This window comes from Scyliorhinus torazame, chromosome 8, assembly GCF_047496885.1.
Source record: "Scyliorhinus torazame isolate Kashiwa2021f chromosome 8, sScyTor2.1, whole genome shotgun sequence".
NCBI classification, from domain to species: domain Eukaryota; kingdom Metazoa; phylum Chordata; class Chondrichthyes; order Carcharhiniformes; family Scyliorhinidae; genus Scyliorhinus; species Scyliorhinus torazame.
The window spans coordinates 138,772,111-138,795,449 of NC_092714.1; the positions used below are offsets into that span (position 1 = coordinate 138,772,111).

Here is a 23,339-nt window from a genome sequence, read left to right on the forward strand (position 1 = left end):
GCCTTATTGACAAAGAGAAGTTTTTGCTGAAGCAGCTAAGATGGTTCGGTTGAGAAATCAATGATATATTGAGGAATCTTTCCATTGCTTGAATGAACACTGGTGGAGGCTGATATGATAGTAATTAACCTTGTTAGATTTATAATGTCCTATCGGGAGGAGGATGTATTTTCCATATTCACAGATGTCAGCGTCATACCTGTTCTGATAGAACTTAACCAGGGAAGCCCCGTGAGACACCACTCCACGCCCCCATATCCCAAATACCAAAATCCAACAACATTTCCACCATAGGGCTTCCAAAATCCAGAAATCCCCAATTCTTATTTTGCCAAACCCAGGATAATGCTACCAAAAGCTAGGATCATCCTCATCCAGCTAAAAACTGGTCAGGACTGCTAACTACCAGGTAATTATTTTCAACTGTTTCATATGGAATAAACTCTTGTTAAGTATGCTCAAGTTTAAAATTGATAAAGCAAAAAAAGTCTTGGATAAAAGATTAACTGAAATAAAAGGTACTCATTTATGCATTTGAAGATTAGTGGATAGTTATGCCATTAGATCCCCAAATTATTATTCCATTGTTTAATTTTTCAGAAACTATTCAAAATTAACAAAGACCATCAAACTGAATGATTAGCTCTGTTTGTCTCACAGGCGATGCCTGAGCTGCTGGGTATTTCCAACATTTCCTGTTTTTATTTTCCTTAAATATTTCTTAATATATGTGTGCACACAATGGGGGATTTGGGGGGAGGGGTGAAATGTTTTACTGCCTATTTGTATTTTTAGAATGCACAGCAAAATATATTAAATGTTCCTAATTTCCTTATTCAACAGTAATACAACTTGCATTTATATTGTGCTTTTAACATTATGAAACCAGAATAAATGTTTAAATTCAGGAATTTATATTAGAAATTCTTTCAAGTTTGAACAATGGATATCCTGCCAGAAATTATTCCTGCGTTGAATGCAGGTTCTTTTGTACAAAAGTCAGCTGTGTCATTGAGCAAAATTTCAAAAATTCTTCCCTGAGCATATTGGTCAAAGCCTGCAACTGTGACAGCTGACAGTAGTATAGGGCTAACACAAAAGCATGACAAAAATCTTGAACAGAAGTTTGATTTGTGAACAAGATTGCTGATATATATTGTTGTTGTTTTTAAACTATATTTTCTGTCTTTCTTGTCAGAATATACGTAAACACATTACATTAAAACAGTTTACATTACAAATTGTACCTAGAATTAAACATTTTGTGTTACTTACCTCAGGAAATCCACTAGAAGAGGGTATTTTAAGGTTATCCAAGAAAGGAAGAAAGCTTTTCAAATAAATGTTTTTCACCTGGACAAATGAAACACAAGGTCCATTATCACACATCTGATTTTGTGGGCATAAAGACAAATTCAGTCACTCTAACATTCCAAACCACATTGCTTACAGGAAAAAAAAAAACTCCAATTATATTATTTGAGAAGGACATTAATTTCTCATCAGGGCTGTGATCTTGGTTAGCAGGATGTTCTTTCTCTTCTGCACCCCTCCCCAGGTAATGATATCTAAGATAAACCCTGACTGCATGATATACTGCCAACATATGAAAGTGATTTGAAGATACTCTCTGCTAGATGATTAATTGAAGCAACCAAAAATGTTTCGATGTCATGAACCTTTGAATGCAAGAAGTTGGAGTTTCCTTTATATTTTTCAAATTGTCACCAAGCAAGTTTTTTAAAAAAAGAACAAATTATATTATGTACTTTTCACTATTGACTCAAGTACTCCTAATTTTACTATAACATCCAAAGACAAACGTCTCCTCTAAAGGTGTTTCTAAATTGGGCTATAAGCTGCCAAGTGTGCTGATGGACCTGGCAGCAACCCCAGTAGAAAAATGGCAGACACATTAGGGCCATGTATCAATACAGCATGGCTTTCCAGCAAGTTATTCTTGGTTGCCACAGGGTGGCAGACTCACAAGTCAGGATCTGGCAGCTGATGCACCCCTCTTAAAATGTATGTAAAAGTGTAATAGCAGAGCATTTAGTTATACACAATATAATCATGTGGAGATGCCGGCGTTGGACTGGGGTGAGCACAGTACGAAGTCTTACAACACCAGGTTAAAGTCCAACAGGTTTGTTTCGATGTCACTAGCTTTCAGAGCGCTGCTCCTTCCTCAGGTGAATGAAGAGGTATGTTCCAGAAACATATATATAGATAAATTCAAAGATGCCAGACAATGCTTGGAATGCGACCATTAGCAGGTGATTAAATCTTTACAGATCTAGAGATGGGGTAACCCCAGGTTAAAGAGGTGTGAATTGTGTCAAGCCAGGACAGTTGGTAGGATTTTGCAGGCCAGATGGTGGGGGATGAATGTAATGCGACATGAATCCCAGGTCCCGGTTGAGGCCGCACTCATGTGTGCGAAACTTGGCTATAAGTTTCTGCTCGGCGATTCTGCGATGGCGCGCGTCCTGAAGGCCGCCTTGGAGAACGCTTACCCAGAGATCAGAGGCTGAATGCCCTTGACTGCTGAAGTGTTCCCCGACTGGAAGGGAACATTCCTGCCTGGTGATTGTCGCACGATGTCCGTTCATTCGTTGTCGCAGCGTCTGCATGGTCTCGCCAATGTACCATGCTTCGCGACATCCTTTCCAAGTACTGTACTTCCCCGGAGCGGAGAAACTACGTCATCTTCTTCACAGCCTTCAACACATCATTGATGACGATGAACATCTTGTCAAGGTCATCCCCACACCCCACTACTTGCCTTCAAACAACCGCGCAACCTCAAACAAACCATTGTTTGCAGCAAACTACCCAGTCTTCAGAACAGTGACCACGACACCACACAACCCTGCCATGGCAATCTCTGCAAGACGTGCCAGATCATCGACATGGATACCACCATTACACGTGAGAACACCACCCACCAGGTACGCGGTACATACTCGTGCGACTCGGCCAACGTTGTCTACCTCGTACGCTGCAGGAAAGGATGTCCCGAAGCGTGGTACATTGGCGAGACCATGCAGACGCTGCGACAATGAATGAACGGACATCGCGCGACAATCACCAGGCAGGAATGTTCCCTTCCAGTCGGGGAACACTTCAGCAGTCAAGGGCATTCAGCCTCTGATCTCCGGCTAAGCGTTCTCCAAGGCGGCCTTCAGGACGCGCGACAACGCAGAATTGCCGAGCAGAAACCTATAGCCAAGTTCCGCACACATGAGTGCGGCCTCAACCGGGACCTGGGATTCATGTCGCATTACATTCATCCCTCACCATCTGGCCTGCAAAATCCCACCAACTGTCCTGGCTTGACACAATTCACACCTCTTTAACCTGGGGTTACCCCATCTCTAGATCTGTAAAGATTTAATCACCTGCTAATGATCGCATTCCAAGCATTGTCTGGCATCTTTGAATTTGTCTATATATATGTTTCTGGAACATACCTCTTCATTCACCTGAGGAAGGAGCAGCGCTCCGAAAGCTAGTGACATCGAAACAAACCTGTTGGACTTTAACCTGGTGTTGTAAGACTTCGTACAATATAATCAAGCAGAGTCAGCATGGCTTCATGAAGGGGAAATCATGCCTGACAAAGTTATTAGACATCTTCGATGTGGTAACGAGCAGAATAGATAAAGGGGATGTAATATTTTCGGATTTCCAAAATGCACTTGATCAGGTCCGACACAAAAGGCTACTTAATAAGATAAGAGCCCATGGCGTTGGGGGTAGCATATTAGCATGGATAGAGGATTGGCTAACTGATAGAAGAGAGAAAGCTGGGAAGAGGGGCATTGTCAGGTGGCAACCTGTAACTTGGGAGTGCCACAGATATCAATGTCGGGGAGACAATTATTTTCAATATAAATGAATGATTTGGACAAGGGAAGTGAATGTACTATTGCCAAGTTTGCCAATGTCACAAAAATAGATGGGAAGGCAAGTGGCGAGGATATAGAGGGATATATATGGACAGGTTACGAGGGTCGGTTAGCTCAGTTGACTGGATGGCTGGTTGCTGATGCGGAGCGACGCCAACAGCACGGATTCAATTTCCGTATTGGCTGAAGTTATCCTTGAAGGCCCTGCCTTCTCAACCTTGTCCTCACCTGAGGTGTGGTGACCCTCGGGTTCAATCACTTCTAGTCAGCTCTCTCTCTCAATAAGGGGAGAGCAGCCTATGGTCCTCATGGACTATGGTGACTTTCATTTCATAGACAGGTTAAGTCGGAAATTGTGAAGTTACATACTTTGATAGGAAGAATAAAGGAGCTGAATATTATTTAAATGGAGAAAGACTGCAGAAAACTGCAGCACAGACTTATTTGAGGTTTCTCGTGCATAAATCACAAAAAAACAGCGTGCAAGTTCAGCAGGTAATAGGGACGGCAAATGGAATGTTGACCTTTATTTCTCAGGAAATGGAATATAAAAATAGCAAAGTCTTGCTAAAACTATACACAGCACTAGTTAAACCACACCTGGAATACCGTGAAGATTTGGTCCCCTTATCTAAGGAAATATATATTGGCATGGGAGGCAGGTTGATCGTGGGTACGGAGGGATGTTCTTATGAGAGGTTGAGTAGTTTGGGCCCTGTAAGCATTGGAGTTTAGAGGAATGAGAGGCGACCCTATTGAGACATATAGGATTCTCAGGGGACTTAACGGAGTAGTTGCTGAGAGGTTGTTTCCCCTTGTGGGAGAGTCTAGGCCAAAAGGACATAATCTCAAGAGTAAGAAGTCACCCATCTTAAGACAGAGATAAAGAGGAATTTCTTCTCTCAGAGGGTAATGAATCTGTGGAATTCTTTACTGCAGAGGGCTGTAGAGGCTGGGTCATTAAGTATATTCAAGGCTGATTTTTAATCAGTATGGGAATCAAGGGTTATGGGGATAAATGCGGTTAAGTGGAGTTGAGGATTATCACATCGCATCAGTCATGATCTCATTGAATGGCAGAGCAGACTCGATGGGCCGAAAGACCTACTTCTGCTCCTACATTTTATGGTCTATGAACAGAGCAGTGAAAACCATAAAAGTAGAGAAATTAGAGATCAGATCAACACACTGACTCTGTATATGGATATAGTTTTTGATATTAGAACATAGAACATAGAAAATACAGCACAGAACAGGCCCTTCGGCCCACGATGTTGTGCCGAACCTTTGTCCTAGATTAATCATAGATTATCATTGAATCTACAGTGCAGAAGGAGGCCATTCGGCCCCCTGAGTCTGCACCAGCTCTTGGAAAGAGCACCCTACCCAAACTCAACACCTCCACCCAACACCAAGGGCAATTTGGACATTAAGGGCAATTTATCATTGGCCAATTCACCTAACCCGCACATCTTTGGACTGTGGGAGGAAACCGGAGCACCCGGAGGAAACCCACGCAGACACGGGGAGGACGTGCAGACTCCGCACAGACAATGGCCCAAGCCGGAATCGAACCTGGGACCATGGATCTGTGAAGCAATTGTGCTATCCACAATGCTACCGTGCTGCCCTTAAGAACAAATAAATCTACACTATATCATTTTCCCGTAATCCATGTACCTATCCAACAGCTGCTTGAAGGTCACTAATGTTTCCGACTCAACTACTTCCACAGGCAGTGCATTCCATGCCCCCACTACTCTCTGGGTAAAGAACCTACCTCTGATATCCCTCCTATATCTTCCACCTTTCACCTTAAATTTATGTCCCCTTGTAATGGTTTGTTCCACCCGGGGAAAAAGTCTCTGACTGTCTACTCTATCTATTCCCCTGATCATCTTATAAACCTCTATCACGTCGCCCCTCATCCTTCTCCGCTCTAATGAGAAAAGGCCTAGCACCCTCAACCTTTCCTCGTAAGACCTACTCTCCACTCCAGGCAACATCCTGGTAAATCTTCTTTGCACCTTTTCCAGAGCTTCCACATCCTTCCTAAAATGAGGCGACCAGAACTGTACACAGTACTCCAAATGTGGCCTTACCAAAGTTTTGTACAGCTGCATCATCACCTCACGGCTCTTAAATTCAATCCCTCTGTTAATGAACGCGAGCACACCATAGGCCTTCTTCACAGCTCTATCCACTTGAGTGGCAACTTTCAAAGATGTATGAACATAGACCCCAAGGTCTCTCTGCTCCTCCACAATGCCAAGAACTCTACCGTTAACCCTGTATTCCGCATTCATATTTGTCCTTCCAAAATGGACAACCTCACACTTTTCAGGGTTAAACTCCATCTGCCACTTCTCAGCCCAGCTCTGCATCCTATCTATGTCTCTTTGCAGCCGACAATAGCCCTCCTTACTATCCACAACTCCACCAATCTTCGTATCATCTGCAAATTTACTGACCCACCCTTCAACTCCCTCATCCAAGTCATTAATGAAAATCAGAAACAGCAGAGGACCCAGTACTGATCCCTGCGGTACACCACTGGTAACTGGGATCCAGGCTGAATATTTGCCATCCACCACCACTCTCTGACTTCTATCGGTTAGCCAGTTCGTTATCCAACTGGCCAAATTTCCCACTATCCCATGCCTCCTTACTTTGTGCAGAAGCCTACCATGGGGAACTTTATCAAATGCCTTACTAAAATCCATGTACACTACATCCACTGCTTTACCTTCATCCACATGCTTGGTCACCTCCTCAAAGAATTCAATAAGATTTGTAAGGCAAGACCTACCCCTCACAAATCCGTGCTGACTATCCCTAATCAAGCAGTGTCTTTCCAGATGCTCAGAAATCCTATCCTTCAGTACCCTTTCCATTACTTTGCCTACCACCGAAGTAAGACTAACTGGCCTGTAATTCCCAGGGTTATCCCTAGTTCCTTTTTTGAACAGGGGCACGACATTCGCCACTCTCCAATCCCCTGGTACCACCCCTGTTGACAGTGAGGACGAAAAGATAATTGCCAACGGCTCTGCAATTTCATCTCTTGCTTCCCATAGAATCCTTGGATATATCCCGTCAGGCCCGGGGGACTTGTCTATCCTCAAGTTTTTCAAAATGCCCAACACATCTTCCTTCCTAACAAGTATTTCCTCGAGCTTACCAATCTGTTTCACACTGTCCTCTCCAACAATATTGCCCCTCTCATTTGTAAATACAGAAGAAAAGTACTCATTCAAGACCTCGCCTATCTCTTCAGACTCAATACACAATCTCCCGCTACTGTCCTTGATCGGACCTACCCTCGCTCTAGTCATTCTCATATTTCTCACATATGTGTAAAAGGCCTTGGGGTTTTCCTTGATCCTACCCGCCAAAGATTGTTCATGCCCTCTCTTAGCTCTCCTAATCCCTTTCTTCAGTTCCCTCCTGGCTATCTTGTATCCCTCCAATGCCCTGTCTGAACCTTGTTTCCTCAGCCTTACATAAGTCACCTTTTTCCTCTTAACAAGACATTCAACCTCTCTTGTCAACCATGGTTCCCTCACTCGACCATCTCTTCCCTGCCTGACAGGGACATACATATCAAGGACACGTAGCACCTGTTCCTTGAACAAGTTCCACATTTCACTTGTGTCCTTCCCTGCCAGCCTATGTTCCCAACTTATGCACTTCAATTCTTGTCTGACAACATCGTATTTACCCTTCCCCCAATTGTAAACCTTGCCCTGTTGCACGTACCTATCCCTCTCCATTACTAAAGTGAAAGTCACAGAATTGTGGTCACTATCTCCAAAATGCTCCCCCACTAACAAATCTATTACTTGCCCTGGTTCATTACCCAGTACTAAATCCAATATTGCCCCTCCTCTGGTTGGACAATCTACATACTGTGTTAGAAAAGCTTCCTGGACACACTGCACAAACACCACCCCATCCAAACTATTTGATCTAAAGAGTTTCCACTCAATATTTGGGAAGTTAAAGTCGCCCATGACTACTACCCTATGACTTCTGCACCTTTCCAAAATCTGTTTCCCAATCTGTTCCTCCACATCTCTGCTACTATTGGGGGGCCTATAGAAAACTCCTAACAAGGTGACTGCTCCTTTCCTATTTCTGACTTCAACCCATACTACCTCAATAGGGTGATACTCCTCGAACTGCCTTTCTGCAGCTGTTATACTATCTCTAATTAATAATGCCACCCCCCCACCTCTTTTACCACCCTCCCTAATCTTATTGAAACATCTATAACCAGGGACCTCCAACAACCATTTCTGCCCCTCTTCTATCCAAGTTTCCGTGATGGCCACCACATCGTAGTCCCAAGTACCGATCCATGCCTTAAGTTCACCCACCTTATTCCTGATGCTTCTTGCGTTGAAGTATACACACTTCAACCCATCTCCGTGCCTGCAAATACTCTCCTTTGTCAGTGTTCCCTTCCCCACTGCCTCATTACATGCTTTGGCGTCCTGAATATCGGCTACTTTAGTTGCTGGACTACAAATCCGGTTCCCATTCCCCTGCCAAATTAGTTTAAACCCTCCCGAAGAGTACTAGCAAACCTCCCTCCCAGGATATTGGTGCCCCTCTGGTTCAGATGCAACCCGTCCTGCTTGTACAGGTCCCACCTTCCCCAGAATGCGCTCCAATTATCCAAATACCTGAAGCCCTCCCTCCTACACCATTCCTGCAGCCACGTGTTCAACTGCACTCTCTCCCTATTCCTAGCCTCGCTATCACGTGGCACCGGCAACAAACCAGAGATGACAACTCTGTCTGTCCTGGCTTTCAACTTCCAGCCTAACTCCCTAAACTTGTTTACTACCTCCACACCCCTTTTCCTACCTATGTCGTTGGTACCAATGTGCACCACAACTTCTGGCTGCTCCCCCTCCCCCTTAAGGATCCTGAAGACACGATCCGAGACATCCCTGGCCCTGGCACCCGGGAGGCAACATACCTTCCGGGAGTCTCGCTCGCGACCACAGAATCTCCTATCTATTCCCCTAACCATTGAATCTCCTACAACTATTGCTTTTCTATTCTCCCCCCTTCCCTTCTGAGCCCCAGAGCCAGACTCAGTGCCAGAGACCTGGCCGCTAGGGCCTTCCCCCGGTAGGTCATCCCCCCCAACAGCATCCAAAACGGTATACTTGTTTTGAAGGGGAACGGCCACGAGGGATCCCTGCACTGTCTGCCTGTTTGTTTTTTTCCCCCTGACTGTAACCCAGCTATTCTTGTCCTGTACCTTGGGTGTGGTTACCTCCCTGTAACTCTTCTCAATCACCCCCTCTGCCTCCCGGATGATCCGAAGTTCATCCAGCTTCAGCTCCAGTTCCCTAACACGGTCTTTGAGGAGCTGAAGTTGGGTGCACTTCCCACAGGTATAGTCAGTGGGGACACCGGTGGTATCCCTCACCACCCACATCCTACAGGAGGAGCATGTAACTGGCCTAGCCTCCATCCCCTCTTACCTTACAGAATATAGCTGCTGTGTGGACTAACTGGATCTCCGCCCTCCGACTCTGCTCCCAGTCAGCTACACTTTCTGTAAACTCCTGGCTCTCTTCGCACTCTTTGCGGAAATGTCGGAAACAAAATGAAAGGAGCACCTTACTCCCTCCTCACCTAACTCCCTTGGTCACCAAACTCTCACTATCGCACTCAAAAAGCACCAAATTCAGCACTCCCTTGGTCACCAAACTCTCACTATCGCACTCAAAAAGCACCAAATTCAGCACTCCCTTGGTCACCAAACTCTCACTATCGCACTCAAAAAGCACCAAATTCAGCACTCAGTGCAAACAAAGTCTGCACTGTAGGGGATCACTTTTATACTGTGAATCTAGCCTCTGAAAAACTGGCCTAATCCAATTAACTAATTAACAAGCTCCAGCTGCAAGTGCCTAGAAGTAGAAGCCTGTTTAAAGCTGATTGAAAATTCACCTTCTTCTAAACCAAACAGCAACTTTTAAGTTAATTAACTAAATAAAAGAAAGACTAAACTTTAGATTAAAATGAAGCCTTATACTCCCTCGGTCACCAAACTCTCACTATCGCACTCAAAAAGCACCAAATTCAGCACTCAGTGCAAACAAAGTCTGCACTGTAGGGGATCACTTTTATACTGTGAATCTAGCCTGAAAAATAAACCAACCTAACAAGTAGACAAGGAAAAACTAAGGTCAGTTCAAACTGGTTTTAGCTATATCCCGCTACTAAATTGCCTATCTTTGATGTGCTCCTCACAAAGAAAATGCATAGTTATCAGAACAAAGTAATAGGGAAAAAGAAAAAAGTGGTTCCTTCACTTCTTTCACAGAAGCTCTCAAAGAGACAATCATTTGCAAGACATGATGGCGTTGCCAGCACTCAAGATGTGAGGGAATTTTATACATGAGGAATGAACATGACCTATACTTGGTATGGAATGTTCTTTTATTTATTCTTTACATTCAAAATCATGCTGAGATAATTTAAAGAACAGAGTTGAAACTTGAGGTGGAGTACAGGTCAAAAGTGCCAAATATTTTACATTCAGCACACAGGTCAAGTCAGGAATGCTTAGCAAAAACAAATTTAAAAGGACCAAATATAAAGCAGTTGATAATGAAGATCGTGATTGCATTGAACTGAAGTTATGTTTCTAAACTTTAGTTTTTCATTATAGTAGCTTTAATCGATGAATGCATTTTAGTGCTTCTATTTCATCACTGAAAAAATACAATATGGAATGTTACAAATATGAAGTTTACAAATTTAGGATTTGGGACTGTCTGTTTAATTTAAGGGCGAACAAAGTAGTGAAGGATTATGTGACCTGCTCCGAATCCAGTTTTGATAACAAACCTGGGCAGCTTTATTGTGATTAGGACAGTTAAGAGGCCCAGGTTGATTTACTGGTACTAGGGTGTAAAATGTTCACATCTGTAGACAATGGAAAGAGTATTTGTGTTGACTTTGGATAAACTGTTAAGTCTCCAAGTCTCGACCTCCGGGTGCGGTGATGACCAGCTAAGTCGCACGTTTCGGCAGCTCCCGGTGGAAAGGACTTTTGGGCTCTTGATAGGAGCCCCAACAGCAATTTTAACGGCGAAAAACACTGTGCGGTAAACCAGAAGGGAATCCCCCCTGGACACGGATGGAAAAAGGAGAGGAAAGTGGCCGGATTGCGGTGGATCCTCTAGAGCAGCGGCAAGGAAGGCAAGCACAAACAAGATGGGTCCTGACCAACAAGAGTTCCTGCGGCGTTGCGTGGAAGAACTTAAAAAGGAGATGAAGAAGGAGCTGTTGGTCCCGATATTACAGGCGAATGAAGGGCTAAAGGAGGAGCAAAAGACCCAGGAGCATGAGCTTCGGGTCGTGAAGGCAAAGGCTGCTGAGAATGAGGACGACATACAGGGCCTGGTGGTGAAGACAGAGATGCACGAGGCACAACACAAAAGGTGTGCGGAAAGGCTGGAGGTGCTGGAGAATAATGCGAGGAGGAAGAATTTAAGGATTCTTGGTCTTCCCGAAGGTGCAGATGGGGCGGACGTCGGGGCATATGTGAGCACGATGCTGCACTCGTTAATGGGATCGGAGGCCCCGACGGGCCCGTTGGAGGTGGAGGGAGCCTATCGAGTTATGGCGCGAAGACCGAGGGCTGGAGAAATTCCTCGAGCCATAGTGGTGAGATTTCTCCGATATAAGGACAGAGAGATGGTCCTCAGATGGGCAAAGAAAACTCGGAGCAGTAGGTGGGAGAACGCGGTGATCCGCGTATATCAAGATTGGAGTGCGGAGGTGGCGAGAAGGAGGGCAAGCTTTAATCGGGCCAAGGCGGTGCTGCACAAAAGGAAGGTTAAATTTGGAATGCTGCAGCCGGCAAGACTGTGGGTCACACATCAAGGGAAACACCACTACTTTGAAACGGCAGAAGAGGCGTGGACATTTATTGTCGAGGAGAAACTGGAATAAGCGGGCTAGAAAAAGAACGCTTGGGACAAAGTGGTGGGGCGAATATGTGGGGTGAAGAGGGGGGGAAAAGGGGGAAGAGATGATTTCCCAAGTTGTTAATCCTGCGACCCTGTAACTTTTCTCTCTTCCCCATGCCGTGGGGGAGGGGGGGGGAGGGAGGATGAGGAGCTGGGGGCGCCGGCCATTGGGGGCGGGGCCAAATGGGAAGTGCGGGGTTTGTTCCCGCGCTATGGTAATCATGGCGGGAACAGGGAAGCAGGAAGGAGGGGGCCTCGCACAGTGGGAGCCGAGGTCACGGGGGGAAGCCGAGGTCGGCCAGAGTTTGCTGACTTCTGGGAGCAACATGGGGGTGCAATTACGCTAGTGAGGGATCTAGCGGGGGGGGTTAACTGGGTTGCTGCTGCTGGGGAGAAGGGGGAGCTGGTATGGGGTGGGGTGGTCGGGGCGGGAGGGCGCCGTTGGGGGGAGATACGGCTACGTGGGAACCGGGTGAGGAGCTGGATTGAAAAAGGAGATGGCTAGTCGACGGGGGGGGGGGGGGGGTAAAGAGCCCCCCAACCCGGCTGATCACGTGGAATGTGAGAGGGCTGAACGGGCCGATAAAGAGGGCACGGGTACTCGCACACCTAAAGAAACATAAGGCAGATGTGGTTATGCTGCAGGAGTCGCATCTGAAACTGATAGACCAGGTCAGACTACGCAAAGGATGGGTGGGGCAGGTGTTTCATTCGGGGCTAGACGCAAAAAACAGGGGGGTGGCTATACTAGTGGGGAAGCGGGTATTGTTTGAGGCAAAGACCATAGTGGCGGATAGTGGGGGCAGATGCGTGATGGTGAGTGGCAAATTGCAAGGGGAGGCGGTGGTCTTAGTGAACGTATATGCCCCGAACTGGGATGATGCCAACTTTATGAGGCGTATGTTAGGACGTATCCCGGACCTAGAGGTGGGGAAGTTGGTAATGGGTGGAGATTTTAATACGGTGCTGGACCCAGGGCTGGACAGATCGAGGTCCAGGACCGGAAGGAGGCTGGCTGCAGATAGGGTGCTGAAGGACTTTATGGAGCAGATGGGAGGAGTAGACCCCTGGAGATTTAGTAGACCTAGGAGTAAGGAGTTTTCGTTTTTCTCCTATGTCCACAAAGTTTATTCACGGATATACTTTTTTGTTTTGGGAAGGGCACTGATCCCGAAGGTGACGGGGACGGAGTACACGGCTATAGCTATTTCGGATCACGCTCCACATTGGGTGGACCTGGAGATAGGGGAGGAAAAAGAACAGCGTCCACCCTGGAGAATGGACATGGGATTATTGGCAGATGAGGGGGTGTGTTTAAGGGTGAGGGGGTGTATTGAAAAGTACTTGGAACTCAATGATAATGGGGAGGTCCAGGTGGGAGTGGTCTGGGAGGCGCTGAAGGCAGTGGTTAGAGGGGAGCTGATATCTATTAGGGCACATTAAGGAAAGCAGGAGGGTAGGGAAAGGGAGCGGTTGTTGAAAGAACTTCTGAGGGTGGACAGACAATATGCGGAGGCACCGGAGGAGGGACTGTACAGGGAAAGGCAAAGGCTACATGTAGAATTTGACTTGTTGACTACAGGTAATGCAGAGGCACAATGGTGGAAGGCACAGGGTGCACAGTACGAATATGGGGAGAAGGCGAGCAGGTTGCTGGTCCACCAACTGAGGAAAAGGGGAGCAGCGAGGGAGATAGGGGGGGGTGAGAGATGAGGAGGGAGAGATGGAGCGAGGAGCGGAGAGAGTGAATGGAGTGTTCAAGGCATTTTATGAAAGATTATATGAAGCTCAGTCCCCAGATGGGAAGGAGAGAATGATGTGCTTTCTGGATCAGCTGGAATTCCCTAAGGTGGAGGAGCAGGAGAGGGCGGGACTGGGAGCACAGATTGAGACGGAGGAAGTAGTGAAAGGGATTGGGAGCATGCAGGCGGGGAAGGCCCCGGGACCAGACGGATTCCCAGTTGAATTCTATAGGAAATATATGGACTTGCTGGCCCCGCTACTGATGAGAACCTTTAATGAGGCGAGGGAAAAGGGGCAGCTGCCCCCGACTATGTCAGAGGCAACGATATCGCTCCTCCTAAAGAAGGAAAAAGACCCGCTGCAATGCGGGTCCTATAGGCCTATTTCCCTCCTGAATGTGGACGCTAAGATTCTGGCCAAGGTAATGGCAACGAGGATAGAGGATTGTGTCCCGGGGGTGGTTCATGAGAACCAAACTGGGTTTGTGAAGGGGATACAGCTGAATACAAATATACAGAGGCTGCTAGGGGTAATGATGATGCCCCCACCAGAGGGGGAAGCGGAGATAGTGGTGGCGATGGATGCCGAGAAAGCATTTGATAGAGTGGAGTGGGATTATTTGTGGGAGGTGCTGAGGAGATTTGGCTTTGGAGATGGGTATATCAGATGGGTACAGTTGATGTATAGGGCCCCGATGGCGAGCGTGGTCACGAATGGACGGAGGTCTGATTATTTTCGGCTACATAGAGGGACGAGGCAGGGATGTCCTCTGTCTCCTTTACTGTTTGCACTGGCGATTCAGCCCCTGGCCATAGCATTGAGGGGTTCCAGGAAGTGGAGGGGAGTACTCAGGGGAGGAGAAGAACACCGGGTATCTCTGTATGCGGATGATTTGTTGCTATATGTGGCGGACCCGGCGGAAGGGATGCCAGAGATAATGCGGCTACTTGGGGAGTTTGGGGATTTTTCAGGGTATAAATTGAACATGGGGAAAAGTGAGTTGTTTGTGGTGCATCCAGGGGAGCAGAGCAGAGAAATAGAGGATTTACCGTTGAGGAAGGTAACAAGGGACTTTCGGTACTTGGGGATCCAGATAGCCAAGAATTGGGGGACATTACATAGGCTTAATTTAACGCGGTTGGTGGAACAGATGGAGGAGGACTTTAAGAGATGGGACATGGTGTCCCTGTCACTGGCAGGTAGGGTGCAGGCGGTTAAAATGGTGGTCCTCCCGAGATTCCTTTTTGTGTTTCAGTGCCTCCCGGTGGTGGTCACGAAGGCTTTTTTCAAAAGAATCGAGAAGAGTATTATGAGTTTTGTGTGGGCCGGGAAGACCCCGAGAGTGAGGAGGGGATTTTTGCAGCGCAGTAGGGACAGGCGGGGGCTGGCACTACCGAGCCTAAGTGAGTACTACTGGGCCGCCAATATTTCAATGGTGTGTAAGTGGATGGGAGAAGAGGAGGGAGCGGCGTGGAAGAGATTGGAGAGGGCGTCCTGCAGGGGGACTAGCCTACAAGCTATGGTGACGGCACCGTTGCCGTTCTCACCGAAGAAATACACCACAAGCCCGGTGGTGGTCGCTACATTGAAAATTTGGGGGCAGTGGAGACGGCATAGGGGAAGGACGGGAGCCTCGGTGCGGTCCCCGATAAGAAATAACCATAGGTTTGTTCCGGGGAGAATGGATGGAGGATTTGGAGCATGGCAAAGAGCAGGGGTAGCACAATTGAGAGATCTGTTCGTAGATGGGACGTTTGCGAGTCTGGGAGCGCTGACGGAAAAATATGGGTTGCCCCAAGGGAATGCATTTCGGTATATGCAACTGAGGGCTTTTGCGAGGCAACAGGTGAGGGAATTCCCGCAGCTCCCGACGCAGGAGGTGCAGGATAGAGTGATCTCAGAGACATGGGTGGGGGATGGTAAGGTGTCGGACATATATAGGGAAATGAGGGACGAGGGGGATATCATGGTAGATGAGCTGAAAGGGAAATGGGAAGAAGAGCTGGGGGAGGAGATTGAGGTGGGGCTGTGGGCTGATGCCCTACGTAGGGTAAACTCATCGTCCTCGTGTGCCAGGCTAAGCCTGATACAATTTAAGGTGTTACACAGGGCGCATATGACTGGAGCACGGCTCAGTAAATTTTTTGGGATAGAGGATAGGTGTGCGAGATGCTATTTTGGGGTTGCAGAGGAGCCGGGAGTGCAAGAGGCAAGAGAGGCTGACGTTTTGGCCTTTGAGTCCCTAGTAGCCCGGCGCAGGATATTGTTAATGTGGAAGGAAGCCAAACCCCCGGGTGTGGAGACCTGGTTAAACGACATGGCAGGGTTTATAAAGTTAGAACGGATTAAGTTCGTTCTAAGGGGTTCGGCTCAAGGGTTCACCAGGCGGTGGCAACTGTTCGTCGACTACCTCACAGAAAGATAGAGGGAATGGAAAAGAAGAAGACAACAGCAGCAACCCAGGAGGGGGGGGGGGGAAATCGGACCAAAAAAAAAAAGTCTCCAAGTCTCATAGGGAGGTGTGATGAATACCAGGATTTATAAACAGTTATACTTTAAACTATTTAATTTCAAGTAGAATCGGTAGAGTCCCTACATTGCAGAAGGAGGCCATTTAGCCCACTGACTCTGCACCGACCCTCCAAAAGAGCACTCTACCCAAGCCTCCCTATCCTCAGAACCCCACATTGATCATGACCAATCCACCTAACCTGCACATCATGGACTTTTTTTTTTGGGGGGGGGGGGGGGGTCTAAAGAATAACTAATTAGTATGTATATCTGGATACAACATCTATGTGATTGAAGTTGCCATGGAGATGGGCTTGAGAGGGGAACAGGCCATAGAAAGACATTGCAGTATCGGCCTGCAAGGTTTTAGGATATCCCTCAATATCACAGATAGGTCAGTCCCTAAGATTCTGAGAGAGAGAACAGTAATATAGGCAGCCAGTCTCAATTGTTCACCATGTAGAATTGAGTAGGAGATCATGCTTGAATTGGAGAAACCAAATCCATGATAATTTAAATGGGGCTGGAACATTCGAGCTTTGGCTCGAGGAAGGAAACTTCAGGGTAATCTTCACCGTGAAAGTCCATTCGGGGATAAGACGTTACCTCGCTGGAAAAGGAAGCAAGTTATTGTGAGCTGAGAATAGCTTTGGACTGGTTCCTGGCAAATGAAGTGTCCACTTAAGAATAAAGCCTAACTGTAGTGGAGGATTTTCGATCCTTTTAAAACTTAAATGGGAGATTTTAGCAATAGTTTAGAGTTTAAGTTGCCTGATGAATAGTATTTAGGAAATCCTGCTTTTAGTTTGTTTATCACAATGAAAGGCTAAAACTTGAAATCTTGTTGTGTGATACTTCCAGTCAGTCACTGAAAATTCAAATATCTTTCCAAAAGTTATTGGTGTCTACAAGATTTGGAACAGGAAGAAAATTGCTCTACAGACTTGAAACAAAGATTCCCCCAGATTGCATTCTTATTCCTACCCATCCCACCCAAAGAACAAGATTTGGATTCTGATCTTGAAAATGAATGAGGTGGGCAGCACGGTGGCACAGTGGGGAGCACTGCTGCCTCACGCACTGAGGACCAGGGTTCGGTCCTGACTCCGTGTCACTGTCCGTGTGGAGTTTGCACATTCATCCCGTGTCTGCGTGGTCTCACCCCCACAACCCAAAGATGTGCAGGGCAGGTGGACCGGCCACGCTAAAATTGCCCCTTAATTGGAAAAAAAAGTAATCAGGTACTCTAAATTTAAAAAAAAGAAAACGAATGAGAACACATTTGCCATCGACAATTCTGATTCAATTCACTTTGTGTCAACATTTCTGTCCAGAACTTAAATTTCAATATAATGGCTAAATCTAGCTATTTATGTGAGTGGGTGAAGTGAGTATTCGTGAATGCATCTACCCTATTTATAGGACAATTAAAGCAAGACATTTTGAAGACAGCAACATTCTAACATTCCACCCACTCTCCCAATAAGGCATGGATGTTGCTTTTATCTCAGCAAGACTAACCTGAACTTCTCTGCTTCAACAACTTCCCAAAATACAATAGAATATATTATTTTGAGCCTCAATTGGCTCAACTTAGACTCCAGTCCTTTCCCAGGACTTGGGAATTCTGCCAGGCAACTGGATTACAAATCTCAAGAGCCATACCACAGCCCACATTTAACAATGCATGAACACTTCCCTGCGAGAATGCATATGACAGTCATGTCCTCTCTCATCATCAACAGAATCCCACTCCCATTAACCATCTATCGGAGTGTTCAAAGTGATTCAGAATGGTTCTCAGGTTATGCCCATACTCTGCTCCTAGGCCCATACTTAAAGTTATATTTATAAAATTAACAGTTATAAATACAGAAGCAGGGGCAAAATTCTCCGGATTCAGCGCGATGTCCGCCGACCGGCGCCAAAAACGGCGCAAATCAGTCGGGCATCGCGCCACCCCAAAGGTGCGGAATCCTCCACATCTTGGGGGGCCCAGCCCCAACCTTGAGGGGCTAGGCCCCGCCGGACTAATTTCCGCCCCGCCAGCTGGCGGAAAAGGCCTTTGGTGCCCCGCCAGCTGCCGCGGAAATGACATCTCCGGGCGGCGCATGCGCGGGAGCGTTAGCGGCCGCTGTCGGCATTCCCGCGCATGCGCAGTGGAGGGAGTCTATTCCGCCTCCGCCATTGTGGAGACCGTGGCGAAGGCGGAAGGAAAAGAGTGCCCCCACGGCACAGGCCCGCCCGCGGATCGGTGGGCCCCGATCGCAGGCCTGGCCACCATGGGGACACCCCTCGGGGCCAGATCGCCCCGCGCCCCCCCCCCCCCAGGACCCCGGAGCCCGCCCGCGCCACCTTGTCCCGCCGGTAAGAGAGGTGGTTCAATCCACGCCGGCGGGACAGGCATCCTAGCAGCGGGACTTCGGCCCATCCGGGCCGGAGAATCGCGGGGTGGCGCGATTCCCGCCCCCGCCGAATCTCCGGTGCCGGAGAATTCGGCAACCGGCGGGGGCGGGATTCACGCCAGCCCCCGGCGATTCTCCCACCCGGCGGGGGTCGGAGAATCTTGCCCCTGGTTTTAAATTCTGTGACACTGCTCATACCCATTAAAAATTCAGTTACATTCTACATGCTGTGAAATTAGTATTCCAAGTACAAAGTCATAGAGGTCGACATAACAGAAAAGGCTCTTTGGTCTATCATGTCGGCGCCGGTCAAAAACAACCACCTAACTATTCTAATCCCATTTTCCGGCACTTGGCCCATAGCTTTGCATGCCTTGGCATCACACATGCACATCTAAATACTTCTTAAATGTTATGAGGGTATCTGTCTCCACCACCCTTTCAGGCAATGAGTTCCAGACTCCCACTCTCTAGGTGAAAAGGTTTTTCCTCACATCCCCTCTAAACCTCCTGACCATTACCGTAAATCCGTGCCCCCTGGTCATTGAGCCCTTCACCAAGAGAAAAGTTTATCTCTGTCTACTTTATCTATGCCCCTCATAATTTTATACATCTCAATGGTGTCCCCCTCAGTCTCCTCTGCTCCAAGGAAAACCACCACAGTCAATCCAATCTCTCTTCATAGCTAAAACTCTCCAGCCCAGGCAACATGCTGGTAAATCTCCTCTGCACCCTTTCAAGTGCTATCACATCCCTCCTCTAATGTGGATTCCAGAACTGCACACAATACTCTAGCTGTGGCCGACCCAATATTTTGTACAGTTTCAGTGTAACCTCCCTGCTTTTGAACTCTATGCCTCGGTTAATAAAGGCACGTCTACCATATGCCTTCTTAACACTGTATCCACCTGCTCTGTTACCTTAAGGGACCGGTGTAAGTGCACACCAAGGTCCTTCTGATCCTCGGTGCTTCCCAGGGTCCTGCCATTTTTCATGTATTCTCTTGCCTTATTTGTCCTGCCAAGGTGCATCACGTCACATTTATCCGGGCTAAATTCCTTTTGCCACTGATCAGCCCATCTGACCAGCCCGTCTATATCCCCCTGTAATCTAAGCTATCCTCCTCACTATTTACCACCTCACCAGTTTTCATATTGTGAATTTGTCAATCAGTTTATTCAACATATGGATTATGAAGTATTCTCCAGTTATAGAAGAAATTTAGATCATTTTGCACATCGTCTGATTTTTCACTCCATTTTCAATGATATGATTGTACTATATTAACTTGCCTCTTCCACATTGCACTCATTTTCCTGACAAAGGATTTCCATGACTCTGAGATCTACTTCAGTTGAATTGCTTGTCTGTATAACTCTGTTCTGACTTCGTCTAGAAGATCGTGACGGGCCACTGGAATTTATACTATTTGCAGTACTTCCTGTAAGAAAAATAGTAGTTTCAAAAAGAGTCTTGCCTTTTCACATATGAAGCAAGATTTCTCGGAGTTCCTAGATCATGAGCAGAGCTTTCCTGTAGAAATTTTCGCATTCATTTCACCGATTATCCTATATATTTAAAAAAGCGGCAGCACATAAAAGTGCAAGAAGGGACTTCCAGCGGAGGACACGCACCGGGAGACGTTCCGACCCGAGCCTGACTCACAGTGCATAATAGGCAGCGCAAGCTGAAAAAAAGAATTAAGTGCAATCCAGGGGAAACTTACAGCTTTTTAACATGCCTAAAAACAACAAAAAGAGGGGGAGCCAAATGTGCTCCTCAGACTACTTTGGAGCCAGCAGGAGACAAAATGGCGGTGGCAGGATCCTCCTCCCCTCGGGCGACTGCGTGGCCATCAGTCGAAGACTTCAGTCACATTGTAGGGACTGAATTGAAAAAACGTCAGGACCTGGCCTGAGAAATCAAAAGGTCAGCGGATGAGTCCCTAGGTCAAATCTCGAGCCAGTTGTAGGGGATGGAAAAAAAATAGAAGCGTGGACTGATACGGTCAAAAATATATATATTTTTAATTTTATTCCTTTGGTACGGTCAAAAATATGGAGGTGGCCCTCACCGACCCCACATTGAATGGATCATGGTGCTGGGAAAAAAAATGCCTTGGGTCCTGGACGTGAATACGTTTTTTTAAAGTAAATGACCTGGAGAACTGGTCTTGAAGGCAAAACATCCACCTCGTGGGCCTGTCGGAGGGAACGGAGGGCCACACCCACACAGAATTCATAGCCGATATGCTTTTTAAAATGGTAGGCGAGAAGGTGCTTAAATCCCCCCCCAGAGCTAGATCTGGCTGATCGCCCTCTGCGACCAAGACCTCATGCAGAGGAACCCCTTCGAGCAAGGATCTTGAGGTTCCATAACTTCAAAGAGAAAGAGCAGATCATGCATTGGGCCAGGGAACACCGCGACGTTAAATGGGGGGGGGGGGTCACTCAATCCAGCTTTACCAGGACCTTGGTGCTGAATTGGGGAAGAAAAGAGCAGCATTTAATGGGGCAAAATTTGCCCTATTAAAGAAGGGTATCCCAGTTTGGGCTACTTTACCCGACCTGTCTTCGAGTCTTTCGGAGGGAAGGGATCCTTTTTTTACTCCACAGACGAGGCAAATACTTTTGTTGCGAAACTGGGTTTGAATTCTGTTTAAATCTTTTGGTATTGTTGTTTAAAAGTTATATTGCTGTATCTTCAGAAGTTATATCTTTGTTGTTTATTTGGCTGGTTTACACTGTAAAGTTATTACTGTTGAAGTGTTCCCCTTTTTTTCTCATTATGCTAGTGTTATATATTGTTCTTATAGTGCGGTTGTTACCACGGGATTATTATATGTGAAATTCTTGTTTTTATAAATGTTAATGAAGTTTCTCAACTTTTAATATAGAGTTGGTTGGAAAGCCTCTCAGCTATAGCTAGAGATGGGCCTAGAGATGTGAAGTCGTAAGTGTGGGTATTCTGCAGCTCCCTCTCGCAAATATTCAGCGAGGGGAGCTTAGATTTTAGTGTTAGAGTTTAGGCTTTATATAAATTTGATGTTTTTGGGGGGGATTGCTGGGTTAGGGGAAGATAGGGAGAGGAAGGAGGGGCAAATCTGATAGTCTGACATTGTCCACTCATTTCTACTTTTCCGGACTGCTGTCCTGGTGGGATCGCCTCGCTGTGGCGTTACAAAATGTCTTGCCTGCTGAACTACAGATGTAATGGCTGACCATGGTGAGAGAGGCGGTAGAGGTTCTCCTCTCTGCCTTATAACCTGGAATGTGAGGGGTTTGAATGGACCAGTGAAGCAGGCAAGAATCTTTGCACACTTGAAGGGTCTAGGCTCGGGTGTTGTGTTCCTACATGAGACCCACTTGTGGGTGAAGGACCAGATGAGACATCGCAAAAATTGGGTAGGACAAGTCTTTCACTCGGGCTTTAATGCCAGGGCCAGGAGCATGGCAATACTAATGCACAAAAAAATACAATTTACCCCCTCGTGGATTATGGATGACCCCAATGGTGGCTATATTATTTTCTGTGGTTCGTTGGAGGACACTCTGGTTATTCTGGTGAATACTTATGCACCCAATTGGAACGACGTGAGCTTCATAAACTCCCTGGTGATCGCCCTTCTTGATTTAGGCTCACATTGGTTGATTCTGGGAGGAGATATAAACTGTGTATTGGACCTTAAAATGGACCGCTCCAAGTCCAAAATCTGGCCCTCAACTGAGATGTCCAGGGTATTGACCTCTTTCATGGACAGTATTGGAGGGGTTGACCCATGGTGTTTTCTGCATCGAAAAAGGAAAAACAATTTTTTTTTTCCATATGTTCACCGCGCCTATCCCCCCCCCTCAAACCGGTGAAAACAGCGGAATACTCTGAAATTTGTCATCTCAGACCATGCCCCTCACCTTGTTGAATTTTGCTTTGATTTTGGCCCTCCTGAGTGCCCACCCTGGAGACTGGACACCATCTTACTGTCTGGTGACAAATTTTGTGAGCGATTGTCTGCTGCTATAATAGACTTTATCAAATTCAACAAAACAGTCAATTTCTCCGTCAAACTATGGGAAACCCGAAAGGCCATCATAAGGGGGGAAATTATCTCATATAAATCTCACATTGTGAAAAAGAAGGGAAAGGAATGACAAAGGCTGGTGAACTCCATCTTGGAGGTTGAACACCAATATTCTACTGCCCCACTGCCAGAATTACTGATGCACAGAAAAAACTTGCAACTGCAATTTGAATTGATCTCCACGAACAAAGCAGTGCATCAGTTATGACATTCTAGGAGCTCCTTCTATGAACCTGGGGAGAAGGTGCATTAGTATTGCCATGCCCCTGGCCCTGGCATCAACTCAAGAAGCAGGCAGCCTCCCAAGAAATTCCTCAGATTTGGAGCAAAGAAGGTAACCTAGCGTCAGCCCCTCTCCAGATAAATGCGTCTTTCATTACGTTTTACCGTGAGCCATATGAGTCAGTGCCTCCTCCAAATACATCAGACATGATGAGGTTTCTAGATGGCTTACATATCCCGACCATTGAGGAAGGTAGGAAACGGGAACTGGAATCCCCCTTCAGCCCAGAAGAAATACAGAAATGTATCGGGCGGCTGCAATCTGGCAAGGCCCCCATTCCTGACGGCTTCCCACCTGAATTTTGAGGTTCACAGAGCAACTAATAGCTTTAATTTTGGACATGCTCAATGATTCATTTTCTGGGGATCATTACCTGGGTGTCCTTGGACCCAAGCCACAATCTTT

At 46.7% G+C, this 23,339-nt stretch overlaps 1 protein-coding gene across 2 annotated transcripts in view; it reads right to left on the minus strand.

Moving 5' to 3' along the window:
• rb1 (retinoblastoma 1) overlaps positions 1-23,339 on the minus strand; it is a 416,864-nt gene that overhangs the window by 368,904 nt on the left and 24,621 nt on the right. For both annotated transcript variants that reach the window (XM_072514261.1, XM_072514260.1), the window contains 2 exons: positions 19,866-20,014; positions 1,276-1,353 (listed from right to left, as the gene is read on the minus strand). In XM_072514261.1, the coding sequence (XP_072370362.1) occupies positions 1,276-1,353; positions 19,866-20,014 (227 nt within the window). The remainder of the gene's footprint in view (positions 1-1,275; positions 1,354-19,865; positions 20,015-23,339) is intronic.